Below are 17,080 nucleotides of genomic sequence, written 5' to 3'. Positions count from 1 at the left end.
TAGGTTGTCGATGAATATGTCTATTTTCTTGTATTCTGGCACTGTACGAGGATATCGTGAAGCTAACCATCTCCATCTTTGTAGAAACATCATGAAAGGTTCTCCACTCTTTTGTTTAGTATTACATAGGTCGAGCATTGTGACCTCATGTTGAATGTTGTAAGAGTATTGTGAAACAAACTTAACCACCAATTCTGTGAATGATCTAATTCCAGGTGCAAGTTTGGAGAACCATTCCATAGCTAGTCCACATAAGCTCTTTGTAAATGATCTCATCAGGTATGTATCCTTATGTGCAAACTCCATACTCATTGTGCAAAATTCTCGTATATGATCCTGGGGATCAGTGCTTCCATTATATTTATCATATCTGGGAGTTTCACAACTTGTAGGAAATGGTATCATGTTTAGATTTCTGTCAAATGGGTAAGGACAAATCTCTTGAAGCGAATATCTTCGAACAATTCCTCTCTGCATATCTTGAATCTATGTTTGCAGCATTTGTATTTGTTGTGTAAGAGCTGTGATAGGATTATCAACATGATTTATTCTTGTATAACCATGAGTTTGCATTCTAGTATGATTTTGATCTCTTCTCATACTCTTTCTTGTGTCGTCATTAGATTTAGTCTTGAAAATTTCTACGTCATCCCTTTTGGGAACAAAAGTTTCCTCATTAGTTCTTGTGTTATCAGGAATTGGTGTGTCGTCCTTTTTGTGACCGGAAATCTCCTCATGTCGTTCGTTATCATGGAAAGGGTCGCTTCTCTTTTGTCCTAAATTGCTCACATCAAAATCTTGGGGGATTTCAGACCTATCTCTCATTCCAAAAAGGAGAAAGCATCTAACCTAGGGGATTTCAGACCTATCTCGCTATGCACCACAATTTACAAAATCCTTAACAATTCGTTTATAGCTCTCATTCCAAAAAAAGAGAAAGCATCTAACCTAGGGGATTTCAGACCTATCTCGCTATGCACCACAGTTTACAAAATCCTCTCAAAAGTCATGACAAACAGAATGAAGCCCGTTATGAACTACATTATATCAGATGAGCAGATTGGATTTGTCTGTGGCCGTTCAATTCTTGATGGGGTCATTGTGGCTCAAGAAGCCATCCACACTCTTCAAAGCACGAATAGACCAGGTATGATAATCAAGTTAGATATTTCAAAAGCTTATGATAATGTAGATTGGCGGTTCCTTTGCAAAATTATGTAAGCTTTTGGTTTTGACAAAAAATGGATCAACTGGGTCTATGAATGCATTTCTACACCCAAATTTTCAATCTTGATAAATGGAAAGCCAACAAGTTTCTTTTCTTGTTCAAGGGGCATCTGACAAGGAGATCCCATATCATCATTTCTGTATATTATAATGGCGGAAGCTTTAGGGAGGGCAATTAAATCAAGACAATCTAACAACCTTCTAGAGGGAGTCAAAGTAACCACAAATTATGTTGTCACACACCAGCAATTTGTAGATGATAATCTTCTGTTGGGCGTAGCAAAAGTTAAGGAAGCAACGCAATTAAAATTGCTTCTGGAATCCTTTGGAAAGGCCTCAGGACAAATAAGTAACAAAGAAAAATCAGAAGTTTTCTTTTTCTCCTCTCCTAGCCTCATACAGGCTAAGATCCTAAGAATTCTCAACTACAGAACAGGAACACTCCCATGCATACATTTGGGCATTCCAATTGACAGAGGACTGAGGAACACTAAGCTTTGGGACCCTCTAAAGCTAAAGATGGATCAGAACACAAACTTTTGGAAGGGGAAGTGGCTTTTATGGGCTGGTAGATTAGTTATGCTTCAAGCAGTGATTTCGGCTCTACCTATTTACTCCAGTGTTACAAGACTCTGCGAGTCTTGGCAAGACTTGCAAAGTCCAGAGGCGGGTCGCCCTCTGGACTCGGACTCGGCCGAGTAGGGCTGAGTTATGGCAGACTCGCTGAGTCTGTCAAACTCGGCAGACTCACCGAGTCCCGTGGGTTAGACTCTGTCGTACAACTAGGAAATAATAAGTTAAACTAAAATAAAATGATTATTTTAAATGAAAAAAAGGGTTAATATGTTTTGTTCCTCGAGGATGATGTAGATGAGAATATGGATGTCACTAAGCGTGAGCCTGAGCCTCAGACACAGGCAGAGCTCATGGCCACAAAACGTTCTAGGACCTATCTTAGTTGCACACGTAGGACAGTTGCAGGGTCGATTGATATTGGCTCCTCTGAGCCTTAGACTTCTAGGCTCTAGCTTTTATGTTGAACTTGATATATGTTTTGAACTTTTGATGACGTGGATTTCATATTCCATGAATTTTGTAGACATTTGACACTATCTATATTTGTAATGTGTATTTTAGTTTAGCTTATTTCCTTCAACGCAAGCCTAAAATTTGCATTTATACTTATGTAATCAATGTAAACTTGTGTATGTGCTTCTATTTGATGAGATTATTGTGTCTTTAATGGTTATTTATTAAAAAATGCATGAAAGAAGTCTAAAATCGGTAAAAATCTTTGAATTTGTTGGGTTTTTCAATTTGCCGAGTCTCGGCCGAGTCTGGGTGCTTAGTCTGAGTCTGAGTCAAAAATCAGCTTGCTGGGTCTGAGGTGAGTCCGAGGCTTGTAATTATGGTTTAATCCACATTTGTCACATGTGACATGAGTCCAGGGCTCAAGCTTGTCGAGTGCCTAGTGAATACTCACCAAAAACTTTCTGTAAATTGTCAAAAACTTGCCAGAAAACTCTGAGTTACCTCTCAAAAAACTTGCCTTGAATTGGTTTTGGCAAGCACTCAGCAAGAAGCTGCTAACTATGGTCTTGAATTGTACATGTATTTTAGACAAGGGTCACGATGTAAAGATATTTTTTAGTATAACTTGACTTGAATATTACAATCAGTCTTCTATAACATTGAACTTCTCCTATGTAATGCCTTCATTATTAACATATATAACCCCTTCCAGTTGTCAACTCAATTTTTTTTAATGTTATTTCTCCATAGCCCTAGCCACTCATTTTTATCAGCTTGTTATTTTCATATTTTTCTAGTTCTGGTATTTGATTTTCATGTTGATGTTTTGTATCTGAGAGCAAACATCATGATTATACATAACCACAACTGTAAAAATAAGCACTTTTAGATGCACCAGTCCTCTTTTGCAGCCCTTTCTTGCTTTACAAAATGTTATATTGCAGCCATTTCAACTTTAATCCATCACGTTGAACTGCTAAAAATTAATACATTGTAACATTCACAACCTTCTAATAACTTGTCTGATACTTTACCTAAAGCCTCTAAGCTTGAAAGGTAAGAACATACTAAACCAAAAATCAACACAAAACCCCCACTATACCTTCTTAACTTTGGATCAGAGTGTCATTTTGCATTAGTCCTTATCTTTTTGAGAGGAAGATTTATTCTTTTGAACCACTGCCTACACTTCAGGATTCTTAACCAAGGAGTCGCTCATTAGTTAACCAAAAACCTGCTATGATTCTCATTGAGGGAAAGATTACTCAACTTTAGTATAGAGGGAGGACAATCAACACACACCTCTAACTCATCCTTGACTAAAGAAGGTGATTGTCAAACCATCTCATCTTTATCTGAAACTAGTGCAGGAAACCTTAAGCAAATAATGTCTTTAATGCCTTCTGCATACTAGGAGCTGGCAAAGTCTCCTTTCTCCTTTTTTCAAGAGGTCTTTCTATGATAAGCCTCAACCCTCTGCCACGAAGTAGCTTCAAAAGAAAACTTCCTCCTAGATTCTTTGAATGAAAATGCCTGTTTTCAGGAAATGAAAAGCAAAATGGCCATAAAAAAAACAAGTGCAACACTTAAAGGAATGTTCTACCATTGTTTTAGGTGATTGCATCTAGTAATCCCTTATCCAAATCCATTTCAACCCAAATTTTCATTAGTGCGGGAGTGCAGGAGTACTCAAAGGTTAAGGATACTCTCCCAAGAATTTCTTTGAAGAGTCACCAATTACTCTTAGTCTAGAAGCAAACCAAAATTGCAAAGGCAAATATGGAAGATGTGATGGACTTGAAAAGCACTGAGTGGGGGGGGGGTGTGAATCAGTGACACCAATAATAAAACTACTTCAAACACTAACTGGTAGATGAACTTAACAAAGCTTTTAAACACAATGCATGCAATCCAAAATGATATAACAGCATCCACAAAAAGTAAAGCATCCACCATAACACAAGTGTTTGTACGTGGAAAACCCAAGGTGAAATGGAACTCACAAGTTAACTATCTGCAGTAATAGATAATTGACTGGTTAAGGTCTATAAAGTGCTCTGCTAGGAGCGAATCTTGTTAGAGATCCCAAAGCTTGATTAGAAGCTTATACCCTGTTAAAGGTAGTACCCTGTTAGGAGTAACCTCGGTGGAGCATTTCAGAATCCAAACTAATGGATCACCCTACTAAAGGATTTATACATTGAAGCTTGTTAGAGCTTACCCGGTTAGGGGGTTTGATTCTGTTGTAATGGTTAGAAAACAACAAGAATGGTTTGATCTGTTTTGAGTAGCACAGTACTTGCTTAATCAGATCCTTCTAAACATATTCAACACTGGTCTCCTTCATACTCTGCAACTTAACTCTTTTTCCTTTCGCACATACCATAACACTTTTCACTATATCAAATAATTCATTGCGATGTCAATATATAGACCTTATGATTTCGTGTCGGCCTTAAGAAATCATAACACAATTTCCAAGGTGTAGTGTATCCAGACAAGTGATCATAACTCATCACAAAATTACCAAATACCGGTTGGAGCAATCAAATACCGGTTTGAATAAATCATATGAACTGTTGTCCTTAAATCTCTGCTTAATCTCCATCTTGATCTTTGTCTTGATGCCGACTTAGTATAATCACAGACTGTCTCTTATGCACATACCGGTTGACACAAAGTACCGGTTAGAGATAAACCTCTTGGTATAACCTAACATATCGGTTGACAGAGTAAACAATTGAAGTTACACCGGTAGTCAATATAATCATGTGTGTGTGAGAGTGTTTCATCAATGACAACAAATGATGAATACATTACAATCATCATCAAGCCAACAATCTCCCCCTTTGGCATTGATGACAACACTTAGAAAATTTTACAATAATACCGTTAAGCGTGCATACACAACAAATTTACACATATACTCATGCTCCCCCTTAATGCATACATTCTACAAAATTTTAAAAAACACATATTTCTACTCCCCCTTTGACAACAATGCCAAATTGAAAAAGTAAAATATATATATATATATATATAAAATTTGTATCAAAGTGTTCAACATATACAACAATAACTTAAAAGTTCATGCATTAGCTAATCTCATAAAAATAGCATTGTAGCTCTTCTTCATCTGAGACAGAGCATTTTCCCATGATTCCAATATGTTCTCAGTATACTCAAATGTAGACAGCAGCTGTGAATGAAATTCTTCCATTGAGTCTAGTGTGCGAGTTTCAGGAGTTGCAAGGATAGCTTCTGCATTGGAGTGGGCTCTCTGAAGTATGTTTACCTGTGATGTGAGCTGACTTTTGAGTTCTTTAAGAGATTAGAGTCTCTTTGCCTTCTCATTATCATAGATGTCCAATCTGTGATGCAAATTATCTATAGATTTGCTATAGGCATGTATGGAGTCCTAGAGTGGGACATATGCCTTGCATATCTTTTCCATTTCTTGCTCTGTTTCAATTTGACTCTTTGAAATGTCAGAATAAAAGAAAGTAACATTAGAGGTAGAAGCAAGATACTTTCCTCCCGTTTCAATAGCTTTACTCAACAGACTTTTATTGTGTGATAGAGCCATTTTGCCACTATCAATATCTTTTGCCAAATTTTCTCCATATTTCTTCTTGTGACTCTTTTTAGCATACAGTTGAGTAGCATCTTCTAGTGACTTGATATGATCAGATGCATCTGCAACTAACTGACCAAGTTTGCTAATGGGTGTAAATAGATGTGCTGTAGATGTTTCCGGTAGTAGACCAGATAAAATATCTACTGCAGTCTGAATTGTTTCAGCTTCAACCCTTTGCTCTTTCAATCTCTTCTTATGCACTCTAGATTGCATGACATTTGCAATCTTCATCATTTCTGATGCGCTCAAATTTTTCATATCGATAGGTCCTGAGATACTTAGAGAATCATCATCATCTTCATCAAGTTGTTTATGCTTTGCCGGTTCAGGGGATACAACCTTAATGATAGCTTTCTCTGTATTCTTCTTTGTTTCCTTTTCAGAGGACTGTGTGACAATAGTTTCAGTAGGCTCCTTTTGAATGTCTTGAATGACCAGTGGAGATTGGGGTTTCTCCAGTTGTTCTGTTGCCGGTGGATTGTCCACTTTTAGTTGAGTTGTCGGTTGTTCGACTAAGGTAACCTGTACATCAACAGTTGTAGGAGGCTCCATATCTGGTGCGGTGTTATCTCCAGATAGGTCAATGGTGTCCTGAACATCAACAACAACATGAATAATGGAGTCATCCTTTTTTCTTGAGAGGGTAGACCTCATCAGGTTGAATAATCTCCTCTTTATCCATTTCCAGTTTATTAACATCATCAACAACATTATCCTCATTCATAGAGGATTGGATGAGTTCTTCCATCCTTCTGATTTCACAGGCTATTTGATGGGTCTCAGTTTCAACAATTGTCTTCTTTCCACTGAGTAACTTCAGTCTTCTTGCTTTGAATGTAAACTGAGATTTGTATCGAGCAACTAAGGCACTAATATCATCTTTAGAAAATTCAGAGAAATATTGTAGAAATACCTCATCAATGATTTCTTTTTCTAATTTAATAGCTTCCTCCCATTTATTCAAAAGAATAGTGTACAAAGAATTTGAGATATCCTTTTCTAGTTCATGTGGATATCTACTGTAATGACATCACTTGTTCTTTCTCATTCTCAGTGAAGGAATCAAAATGCTCTTTTACATTGTCAAACCTATTCCTCCTTAGTGTCTTCATTGTTCTTTCAAAATGGGTTTTTGGTTTGAAGGATGCTATATCAATAGGCACAGTTGCCTTTGGCACTTCCTTAACCTTCTCGGATGTTCTGCCGGTTGCTTTTGGCTTCTTTGGTTCTTCATCAGAATCCTTTCCCTCAAACTCTGGTTGCAAAATTAATTTTCTGCCTCTCTTCTTTGTCTCCTAGTATATACTTTGGGTTCTGGTTTTTTTTTTGTTAGGACACTCCGAGTAACCCTAGTACTCTTTTTTGCTGGAGATGCTTCATCAGATGTTTTAATCTTTCCTTTTGCACTTTTAACAGGTGCACTACTTGTTTGTGCAGGTTCATCTTGGACTACCACAATGTCCAATTTTGCCTTCTTTTTGTCTTTAGGTGATGCTAATAGGGTATTAGCATAACAAACCAGTAGGTCATAGTTTACTTCATAGCTCATATCGTCCATTTCTTCCTCTCTTGGCTCAATTGCTTGCATCAGGCAAAAATCAGTGGTAACGGTGAAGATTATATCCTTTTCAAAGTTCTTTACCACTTCTTCTAGTAGTCTCATTCTCATACTCATTTTCTTTTGGAACTCATTAAAATATTTGTTCATGGCAGCAGGGAAAGTATTCTTTATTGCCTTGATGCTGTTCTTAATTTGTGCCGAGACCGGTGAGTCCTTTGACCACTCAATGTCTCCAATTCTTGGTAGAAAGTTCTGAAAATAGAAGAATAATCCGACCCATAGCTGACCATATTTGAATTTTTGACTGTTATCCTTTTTAACTGATTGCAAATTCTGAAATAATTGCCTTCTGATGGCTTCACAAAGATCATAATTTGCATATCAACAATCATTCTGTGAGCAGTATGAATTGCTGCAGATGGAACACTATTAAGTCTACTCGGTAGCCTATTACCATTGCTGCTAGTTTTACTGCAGGGTCTCTAATATTGTTGATAGAAAAGGCACGCTTATCAGAAGTAGAACCGGTTAAAGGGAATACCATGTCTTTTGAAATTCTTCTTAGAACAGGTACTTCACCGGTTGAGAAATAACCAATTACAGCCTGAATGGCTTCCTTAGTATTGTGTGAGTTCTCTCTAAATACATATTCTCTCCATGAACTTGACTCAAAATGATTTTGATATATTCATCCTCAAAATCTTCAAGAAAGTAAGCGGCATTATGAAAATCCTTTTCGAAAACCCTAGCATACTTTGTTTCAATATTTCCTTTCTTATCACAAAGTGATTTCAACTGTGTATAAATGTATAGAGATCCTAAATCTTCTATTTTGTAGTCAATGTAACTAGACAAATCACCTTTGATCACAACTCCACTCAGAACTTGTGACAATGCATTATACGACACAATTTGTTCTGCCTCTACAACTTCCATAGGCTCAGAAGTAATCATTAACCTCTCTGCAGACTTTGAAGTTGATGCCATTCCAGATGAACAAGATTCGAAGTAGTATGTTCAAAGAAATACCTTGTTTCGCGCACATTGCCCTGTTTACCAGTTGAAATGCCCAAGTGCACACCAGTTCGACCTTTTGCAACCTTCAATTCAGCTTAATTTCACAAATCACGAAACAATTCGACAATTTACAGCAAAACAATATTTCTCAGCTCAGCAAGTGCTCCAAATTTCTTTCTCAAATGCGTTAGGGTAAAAATGACAAAGTAAAACTCGCTTCTATCCTTTTTACTTACTGCATTAAATGCTCACCCATTTAGGGTTACAAACCCTAATTTCACCGCTCAAGGGGAAAACCGATTGATAACATATTAACAAAAAGTTATTAAAATTTCATGTTTCAAAATTCTTTTTCCGCTCATTTTTCTCAAGGGGTCCAGAGATATTTTAACTGTTAAGCTCCCCTTAGCCATATTAAAAAAGACTTAAGTTACCAGTGCAGGGTTCTCTTCACTGGGTGAAGGAACAGTTTCTTCTCCAAGTGAGTCATCACTTTTCTTCTTCCAAATCCGATTCATTTCCTCTCTAGTTTCTTCAACATTAACTTTCTGCTTTCCATTCTGATCCTTAGAAGAGTTGACCGGTTTGCTATTTCTCGATCTACAAAATTTTGCTAAGTGCCTCGGTTTGTTACAGTGATAACAAACCATACTAGATGATCTCCAAGGTTCTGCATTTCCTCTTCCTGTTCTTCTTCTGCAGTTCATAGCCACAAGACCAAAGTTATTACAGATGGTGCAAATAACATTTGTTACCTTTTCCATTTCAAATGGACTAAACCAGTTGCCGTAGGGTCTTTGCTAGTTCAGGTTTACCCAGTTGTCAAAATACCTCATCCGGTCACCATTTGGTCTTGGATGCATGTGTGGTACAGGATTGTTTGCTGCATATCTGCACTCAAGAGATCTATGTCCATACATTCCACATGTGAAGCAACGACCTTCAAATTTCTTGGACACATACCTAGCATTAGTATTGTAACTTGCATGTGTGGTACAAGATTGTTTGCTCCATATCTGCACTCAACAGGTCTATGTCCATACATTCCACATGTGAAGCAATGACCTTCAAATTTCTTGGACACATACCTAGCATTAGTATTGTAACTTGCATTTCTGTTAGGTTTGTCTCTACAAACATTTGCAGTGTGACCAGGTTTATGGCAAACAAAACAAACAAGTTTAAAGACCTTACCGGTAGGCTTGTTGATCTTAGGAGCAGATTTATTCTTAGGATTGTTGCTCTTTGTACCAGAGGATTCACATTTTTCAGTTGTGTGAAAACCAAGCCCAGAGATATCACCCTTCATTCTTTGTGATTGAATTTGTTCTTCCAACATGGTAGAGCTTCTGCCGAACTTCTCCAATTTCTCATCGGCTTCAGTAAGCTATTTGATGAGATCTTCATTATGCTTTGACATGTTCTCTCTCAGAGATGATGCCAGTTCAAGATCTAGTTGTAGGTTCTCCTTTTCTTCTCTTTCAGCAATCAAATGCTCATGCATAGTGACACTTTCCCATTTGATCTTTGTGATCTCTTGATTTCTTTCCTTGATAAGATCTTCAACAGCTCTTCTGGCTTCCAATTCCCGACTCATGCGGATAGTGAGACCTTCTAGCTCTCTCCTCAGATTCAATTTCTCACCATTTAACTTTTCAACTTCCTCTGCTAAAGCATCAATATTGGCTTCATCTGAAAAACTATTATCAGATATCTCTAATAGTTGTTCAGTTAGCTCTCTCCTCTTGATTTGTGAAGCTTTCAGTTCGACCCTAAGGGTTTCAAGTTCATTTCTGCTAGCTTCTAGCCATCTCGAAGTAGCTCATGTCCTCCATGGTGGTTTCAAGGCTCCCTTCTATGCAATTAGGCTTCAAAGAAGTTAGGCTCTGATACCAATTGATGGACTTGAAAAGCATTGAGGGGGGGGTGAATCAGTGACACCAATAATATAACTACTTCAAACACTAACCAGTAGATGAACTTAACAAAGCTTTTAAACACAATGCATGCAATCCAAAATGATATAACACCATCCACAAAAAGTAAAGCATCCACCATAACACAAGTGTTTGTACGTGGAAAACCCAAGTAGGTAAAAACCACGGTGAGATGGAACTCACAAGTTAACTATCTGTTGTAATAGATAACTGACCGGTTAAGGTCTACAAAGTGCTCTGCTAGGAGCGAATCTTGTTAGAGATCCCAAAGCTTGATTAGAAGCTTATACCCTGTTAAAGGTAGTACCCTGTTAGGAGTAACCTCGATGGAGGATTTCAGAATCCAAACTAATGGATCCCCCTGTTAAAGGATTTATACATTGAAGCTTGTTAGAGCTTACCCGGTTAGGGGATTTGATTTTGCTGTAATGGTTAGAAAACAACAAGAATGGTTTGATCTGTTTTTGAGTAGCACAATACTTGCTTAATCAGATCCTTCTAAACATATTCAACACTGCTCTCCTTCATACTCTGCAACTTAACTCTTTTTCCTTTCGCACATACCATAACACTTTTCACTATATCAAATAATTCATTGCGATGTCAATATATAGACCTTACGATTTCATGTCAGCCTTAAGAAATCGTAACACAATTTCCAAGGTGTAGTGTATCTGGACAAGTGATCATAACTCATCACAAAAATTACCGCCAAGCAGTCAGTGCTGATAACTCATCACGAAATGTGGTAACTCATCACAAAATTACCAAATACCGGTTTGAATAAAACATATGAACCGTTGTCCTTAAATCTCTGCTTGATCTCCATCTTGATCTTCGTCTTGATGCCGACTTAGTATAATCACAGACTGTCTCTTATGCACATACTGGTTGACACAAAGTACTAGTTAGAGATAAACCTCTTGGTATAACCTCTGACATATTGGTTGACAGAGTAAACAATTGAAGTTACACCATTAGTGAATATAATCATATGTGTGTGAGAGTGTTTCATCAATGACAACAAATGATGAATACATTACAATCATCATCAAGCCAACAAGATGTGCCCAAACAAGAATCAAAGAATAGGAATCAAGCAGATGATCAAAAGAGGGATACCATGGCTTCCAACACAAGACGTAATCATCAAAGAATCATTTCCGTGATGTAAGAAGCAAATTTTTGTCATTCCCCAGTCCACATGTACTAATAAAGAATCCATGTGCATGAGGAAAGATATCAACCCTTGCCTTCACCATCTGTTTCCAATGCTCTGGCGACCACTCACGTGAAATGTTTAAATTTGGCTAGAAACCCTTAAAATTGCAATTACTAATTAGTGCATGGGATTTCAAGATGTTTCCCCAACTATCAACTCCTTCATTTGAATCAAATTCAACTTAAGGTATGATTTATACCTTAATTTTCAAATGACCCTCCTTTTCAAAAGACCTGCCTGCAAATCGTTTGCTTGCATGATACTGATAAGAGTATTAGGATCAAATTATAACTTCCTTCCTTTTAATTCCACACCAATCTCATCCTTAAGATTTGAGCCAGTTTTCTTAACACTAAGTCCAACCTGACTCTTAGAAGAGTTAGCAGCCCCAGAAAGAATTTTTTTGGAAGATTGGGCCTTAAGAAATCCTGAAGGAAAGTCCTAATTGGTTACAGTATGATTTTCCTGCAAAGAAGCAGCAATGTCATTTACCTTAGAGACCATGAGTTTGACAAAGAATTAGATTCTCATCCCTAACCTAAAACCCAACAAATGGCTCTGAATGAAGATGATGCCTATGGCTCAATGCCAGTGGAGTTCTTGGAGACCTCAGAAGCAGGGAGAGTACTACCAAACAAGACACCTGAATGAATTCAATTAACTGCCATGACAATAGTCTGATTGTAAGGTCAAGATATTTTCCCCACTGGGAGAGCAATGGGAAATTTATCCATGGGGAGCTCTCAAATGCACCATGTAAAACCTTGAATTGCAGATCAAGAACATGGAATGTTGGCATTCAAGGAAGGGGTGGCTGGCAGAGAGATGAGGTGACCCTTGGAAACATTATTATCATATATAGCTGCTAAAATGTTTTAGGGGTTAAATTTCCCTGTAGTGACTAGTGATCTAAGTTGAAGACACGAGTCAAAGCTTGAGGTCCAAAATGCAGATGAAGCTTAAAAAACCACAGAAATACAAGGCCAATAACTATTTACTCTGAATTTTGGGAACTGGTTGTACTTTTATGGTTAGTTTAATAGATTAAGCTTTGACACTAATTAGATGGCCATAAAAGAATGATATAGTTTCTTTTGTGTTTAAAGATCATTCATTAAACTACACATTGCTTTATTAATTATCCAATATTTGTCAAAGCTTGAGGTCCAAAATGCAAGGTCCAAACTAAATTTCCCTGTAGTGACTAGTGATCTAAGTTGAAGACGAGTCAAAGCTTGAGATGCAAAATGCAGATGAAGCTAAAAAAACCACAGAAATACAAGGCCAATAACTATTTACTCTGAATTTTGGGAACTGGTTGTACTTTTATGGTTAGTTTAATAGATTAAGCTTTGACGCTAATTAGATGGCCATAAAAGAATGATATAGTTTCTTTTGTTTTTAAAGATCATTCATTAAACTACACATTGCTTTATTAATTATCCAATATTTGTATTTGCAGGCATCTGTTGTAAGACAGCTCAAGGAGTCAGAAATGGCCACCCAATGGACTCTGCTATACCAACTTACCAGCAGGTTGAGGATTCTTTTTCAGTCCACCCCTCCTACAGGAAACCGATTGCTCTTTCAATACACTGCAACATCCCAGAATTGATATTCAAGTTGAATTGGATTAAAGAAGCTTCATTCAATGTCAATGTGTCTGCTAAATTAAATACAAATTCTTGCTTCTTCTCATCTACATCATATAGAAATATGTAATTATCCTGAACATAAAGCTTTTACAACAGCTCCTATAGTATTGATGTCCATGTAACCCTCCATTATTTTTTTGAAAGCTCAAAACTGAGCCTTCATTCATGTAACATATCCTTATGTAAGTATACTACCAAAAGAAAGATGTGTTCGAAATCCTGCCATTGGTACCTAAAGAAATATTCTATCATTATCAATGAAATTCCTTGTATCATATCAAAGTTACAATCGTAGTATTTCGATATTGTTTGCTCTTGAAATGCATTTAAGTTTTGCCAATCTCAATTTGCTAAGTACCATTTCTAAAACTTTAGTTCTTTTTCCTTGATTTCTGAACTGAGAACAAGTGTAGAAAACTGAATTTTAGTGCTTTAAAATTGCATGACAATAAATGGACCTGACTATTTTTTGTCTGAGAGGGTTCTATGTCAAACCCAGGTTGTTTACAACCCAATTGAGGAGCACAAATCTAAGCTGATATCTCTTTGGCTGAAAGTCAAGGGTTGAGGTGTATCAATTCCACCAAAGTCATTTAAGGCACAATTCTAGCTTATTCCTTAATAGTGTTGGAGGTCTAGCACTTAGCAAGACCTGAGCTCACTTAGAACCATTCAACTTCACAAGCAGACCTGGCCATTTGACTTGAATTATTTAAGGTTTGATCTATAAATTCATGAGCCCTGATTCCATTCGTTAGACAATGTATATGTATGTTGACAGTCTTTATCTACCAATCCATTGTTCCACCTTCACCATAGTTTGTATTCAGTGTACAATGTCTATTACTATGTTTTGATAATATTGGTTATCCAACTATGTATTAATTGTTTGTCAACTCTGGGTAGTTATAAGTATCGGTTGGCTGACAATCACTGTTCTTCTTAGCAAGGAAAGTAGTGTGATCTAATTGGATAGACTCTAATCCTTGGCAAGCCATCTTTGGCCTTATTTTGTAATAATTTCATATGTGAATAAAGATATATTCTACTGTTGTATTTGATATGCATTGCCATCTCTATTATTAATTCATGCATTTATTTTGTCAAATAAAGCCGTAAACATTTGGGATCTCTACCTTAAAATAAATCAAGCAAGATTTGAGTGATTCATCCCCTTAGATCCCAATAAAGGCAAGAAGAGGCCACAAGGTAGTCAAGACCAAGAGTGTTAAGAACACAGTTATACTAACAGGGGGGAGGGGGGGCTGCAAACTAGTATAACATCAAACTTTTACTTTTTCAACTTGATAACAAAAGAGCATAATCCCAAAACATATTCATTACATATAAACATTCACATGAAATTTAACTACCATGTAACACAAGTAGAACACAAGATTTACATGGAAATCCTTACAAGAGAAAACCATGGTAAAATAGCTTCATCCTATAAAAAAAATTTCTCTTTCAAATTCATAGGTATCAACCCACTAGAGGTGTCAACCCCTCATTTTAATTCATGAGCACTTGCCTACTAGAGGCACCAATCCCTCATTCAGTTAGATGCACCAACCCTTCATTCAAATTTCCACCTTTTAACGGATGATGGATGATCCTATTCTTTACAAGTTCGCTATTTTTCAAACTGTCATATTCTCCTACTTGAATCTGATGTAACCTGGTCATAAATCTGCCATAGGATGATCACAACCTCTTCACATAAATCTGCTAGAAGACTTCTTATATCCTTCTCAAATCTGTCATTTATCTTCACCAACTATCTTTTTGAATCTACTCATAATCCCCTCAAAAGATTTCTTCAATATGCTTCATCTCAATTTCTTATTCTGCTGTATATATGTAATGTATCTTCAAATTTCCATGTACTCATACCCAACTCACATTACTCTCCACTACACACACCTTTCCACCCCTCAGACTATCTTGGTTATATACCTTTCCTTATTATACTTCTCCAAATATCTCTTAGAAAAGAGACGCCTTTTTAAATAGTCACAACCTTTGTATTTGAAAACTTAAATTGCCGCCTTAAGTCCTGTTCAAACTTTTCTTACAAATCAGTGTATTGAATAACATTGATATTTTCTTCATATATTCAAATTTAAATCTGAATTATACGTTATATTCTCTGTTCTTTCTCTTCCTTTATATCTGCTCTCTCTCTTCTTGTATGCACTTTATCTATCTTTTAATTCCCCACACACATATTGTACTTTCCACACAACCTTCTTTCTCAAAGATTTTCGTTTATCACACACTCCACTTTTTTAACAAAATGACTTCTTATATCTAGTCTCATTATGAGGCATACCTTTTTATCGTGGCTGTTCACCATTCATTCCATAACTTCCTTTCATTTAACATTAACATGTGCCTTAAACATAATCACTATTATTAATTTGACTGCGCCATTTTTAATTGTTGACTTAATTGCATCCCTTGGAGAGAAATTTTTTTCTGAAGAATCGCACGTTTTTGTTGACTTGTCTTAACAAATATATTCTTAATGAATCGTTCCATTTCATTTTGTCTAATCGTTGTCTTTTTAATATTATACTATCTTCTTTTGTCTTATATAACTTTTGTTCTTTCCTTATTTTGTCTTATTTGCTTTTCGTAAAATATAATAACTGTCCTCTTTAATAATTACTGCCTCTTATTTAATGCTCATTGTCTACCACAATGAAATCACTGCACATTATGTTGTTGGTACATTAATCTGACACTCTTTTGGATCTAGGGTATCATAAGAGTTCCAGTTGTATCAGTTTCATTTGCAAAGACAATACAAGGAGCTTTCTTGAGGCATCAATAAAACCAGTGTCTTATAGACTAATCTCTGTATATTGACAACTATGACAATATTTCTACTTTTGACATCAATGACAAACATTGTATTGCTTGCCTTCTTGACATCAATGACATATTTCCAACAAAGAGATCAAATGCTCTTTAAGGATCATCAAGCAAAAGGAATGAAGGAAAAGATTACAAGAAGCACTTGAGGAAAAATACAACAATGTGATTCCCAAGCTGGAGCATCTTCTTGAGAATCCAATCGAGTTGAAAAGTCAAGACAACCTTCTCTAGATGAGGGAAGTTGGGAGATGAAGTCATGTTCCTTCACATAATTGTATGAGAGTAGCTTTTGAGACATTGAAAGGTTGTCAATTGAAGGAGAAGTAAAGCCAAGGATGTACAAAGAGAAATATAAAGGTGAAACAAATGTGTAGAAGGCTGAAGCCAAGGGAAGAGTTGAGGATTCGTACGTGGTCAAGAGTGTGAGAGAAGCACTGAAATGACTAAATCAAAACTCCTGAGCAAGAATATTCTAGGTGCTAGGTTTGCTTTAGAATAAAACCATGGCAAGCCCTAGTGGAGAAAAGCCAAAGTTGCCCAAGTTTACAAGTAATGGATTGGAGGAACCCATTAGGCATTGTAAGACTCATGAAACAATCTAGACAATAGATGGGCAAGATGATAAAGCAATTTGGCTATGATCTTTTTTTAGCCATCTTGTGAGGTGTAGTGACTGATTGGTATATAAAAATCCACCAAGCCTCCCGAGATACATGAGAGAGATCAAATAAGCCTTTTAAAGAAGAGTTTAAATTTCTTCATGGTGATAATGAAATGGTAGCAAAAGTTTACAAAACAAAACGAAGTAAGCCCAAATATGTTGGAGGTTATAATTGTAGACTTAAAGAATTTTGGTAAAATTGGAAATAGAACTAGCTAATAGTCTAAAAATGTGGTGGTTCATTGAAGGCT

General features: G+C 36.6%; 1 protein-coding gene across 2 annotated transcripts in view; it reads left to right on the top strand.

The window, feature by feature from the left end:
* LOC131061447 (protein SUBSTANDARD STARCH GRAIN 4, chloroplastic) overlaps window positions 1–13,634 on the top strand; it is a 277,450-nt gene extending 263,816 nt beyond the window's left edge. For both annotated transcript variants that reach the window (XM_057995142.2, XM_057995140.2), the window contains one exon: window positions 13,096–13,634. In XM_057995142.2, coding sequence (XP_057851125.2) covers window positions 13,096–13,248 — 153 coding nt within the window. In that variant the 3' untranslated portion in view covers window positions 13,249–13,634. The remainder of the gene's footprint in view (window positions 1–13,095) is intronic.
* The last annotated feature ends 3,446 nt before the right edge of the window (window positions 13,635–17,080 follow it).

Source organism: Cryptomeria japonica, chromosome 8 (genome assembly GCF_030272615.1).
Source record: "Cryptomeria japonica chromosome 8, Sugi_1.0, whole genome shotgun sequence".
NCBI lineage: Eukaryota > Viridiplantae > Streptophyta > Pinopsida > Cupressales > Cupressaceae > Cryptomeria > Cryptomeria japonica.
The sequence above is the reverse complement of the archived record's forward strand: the minus strand, read 5'-3'. Positions and strand labels throughout refer to the sequence as shown.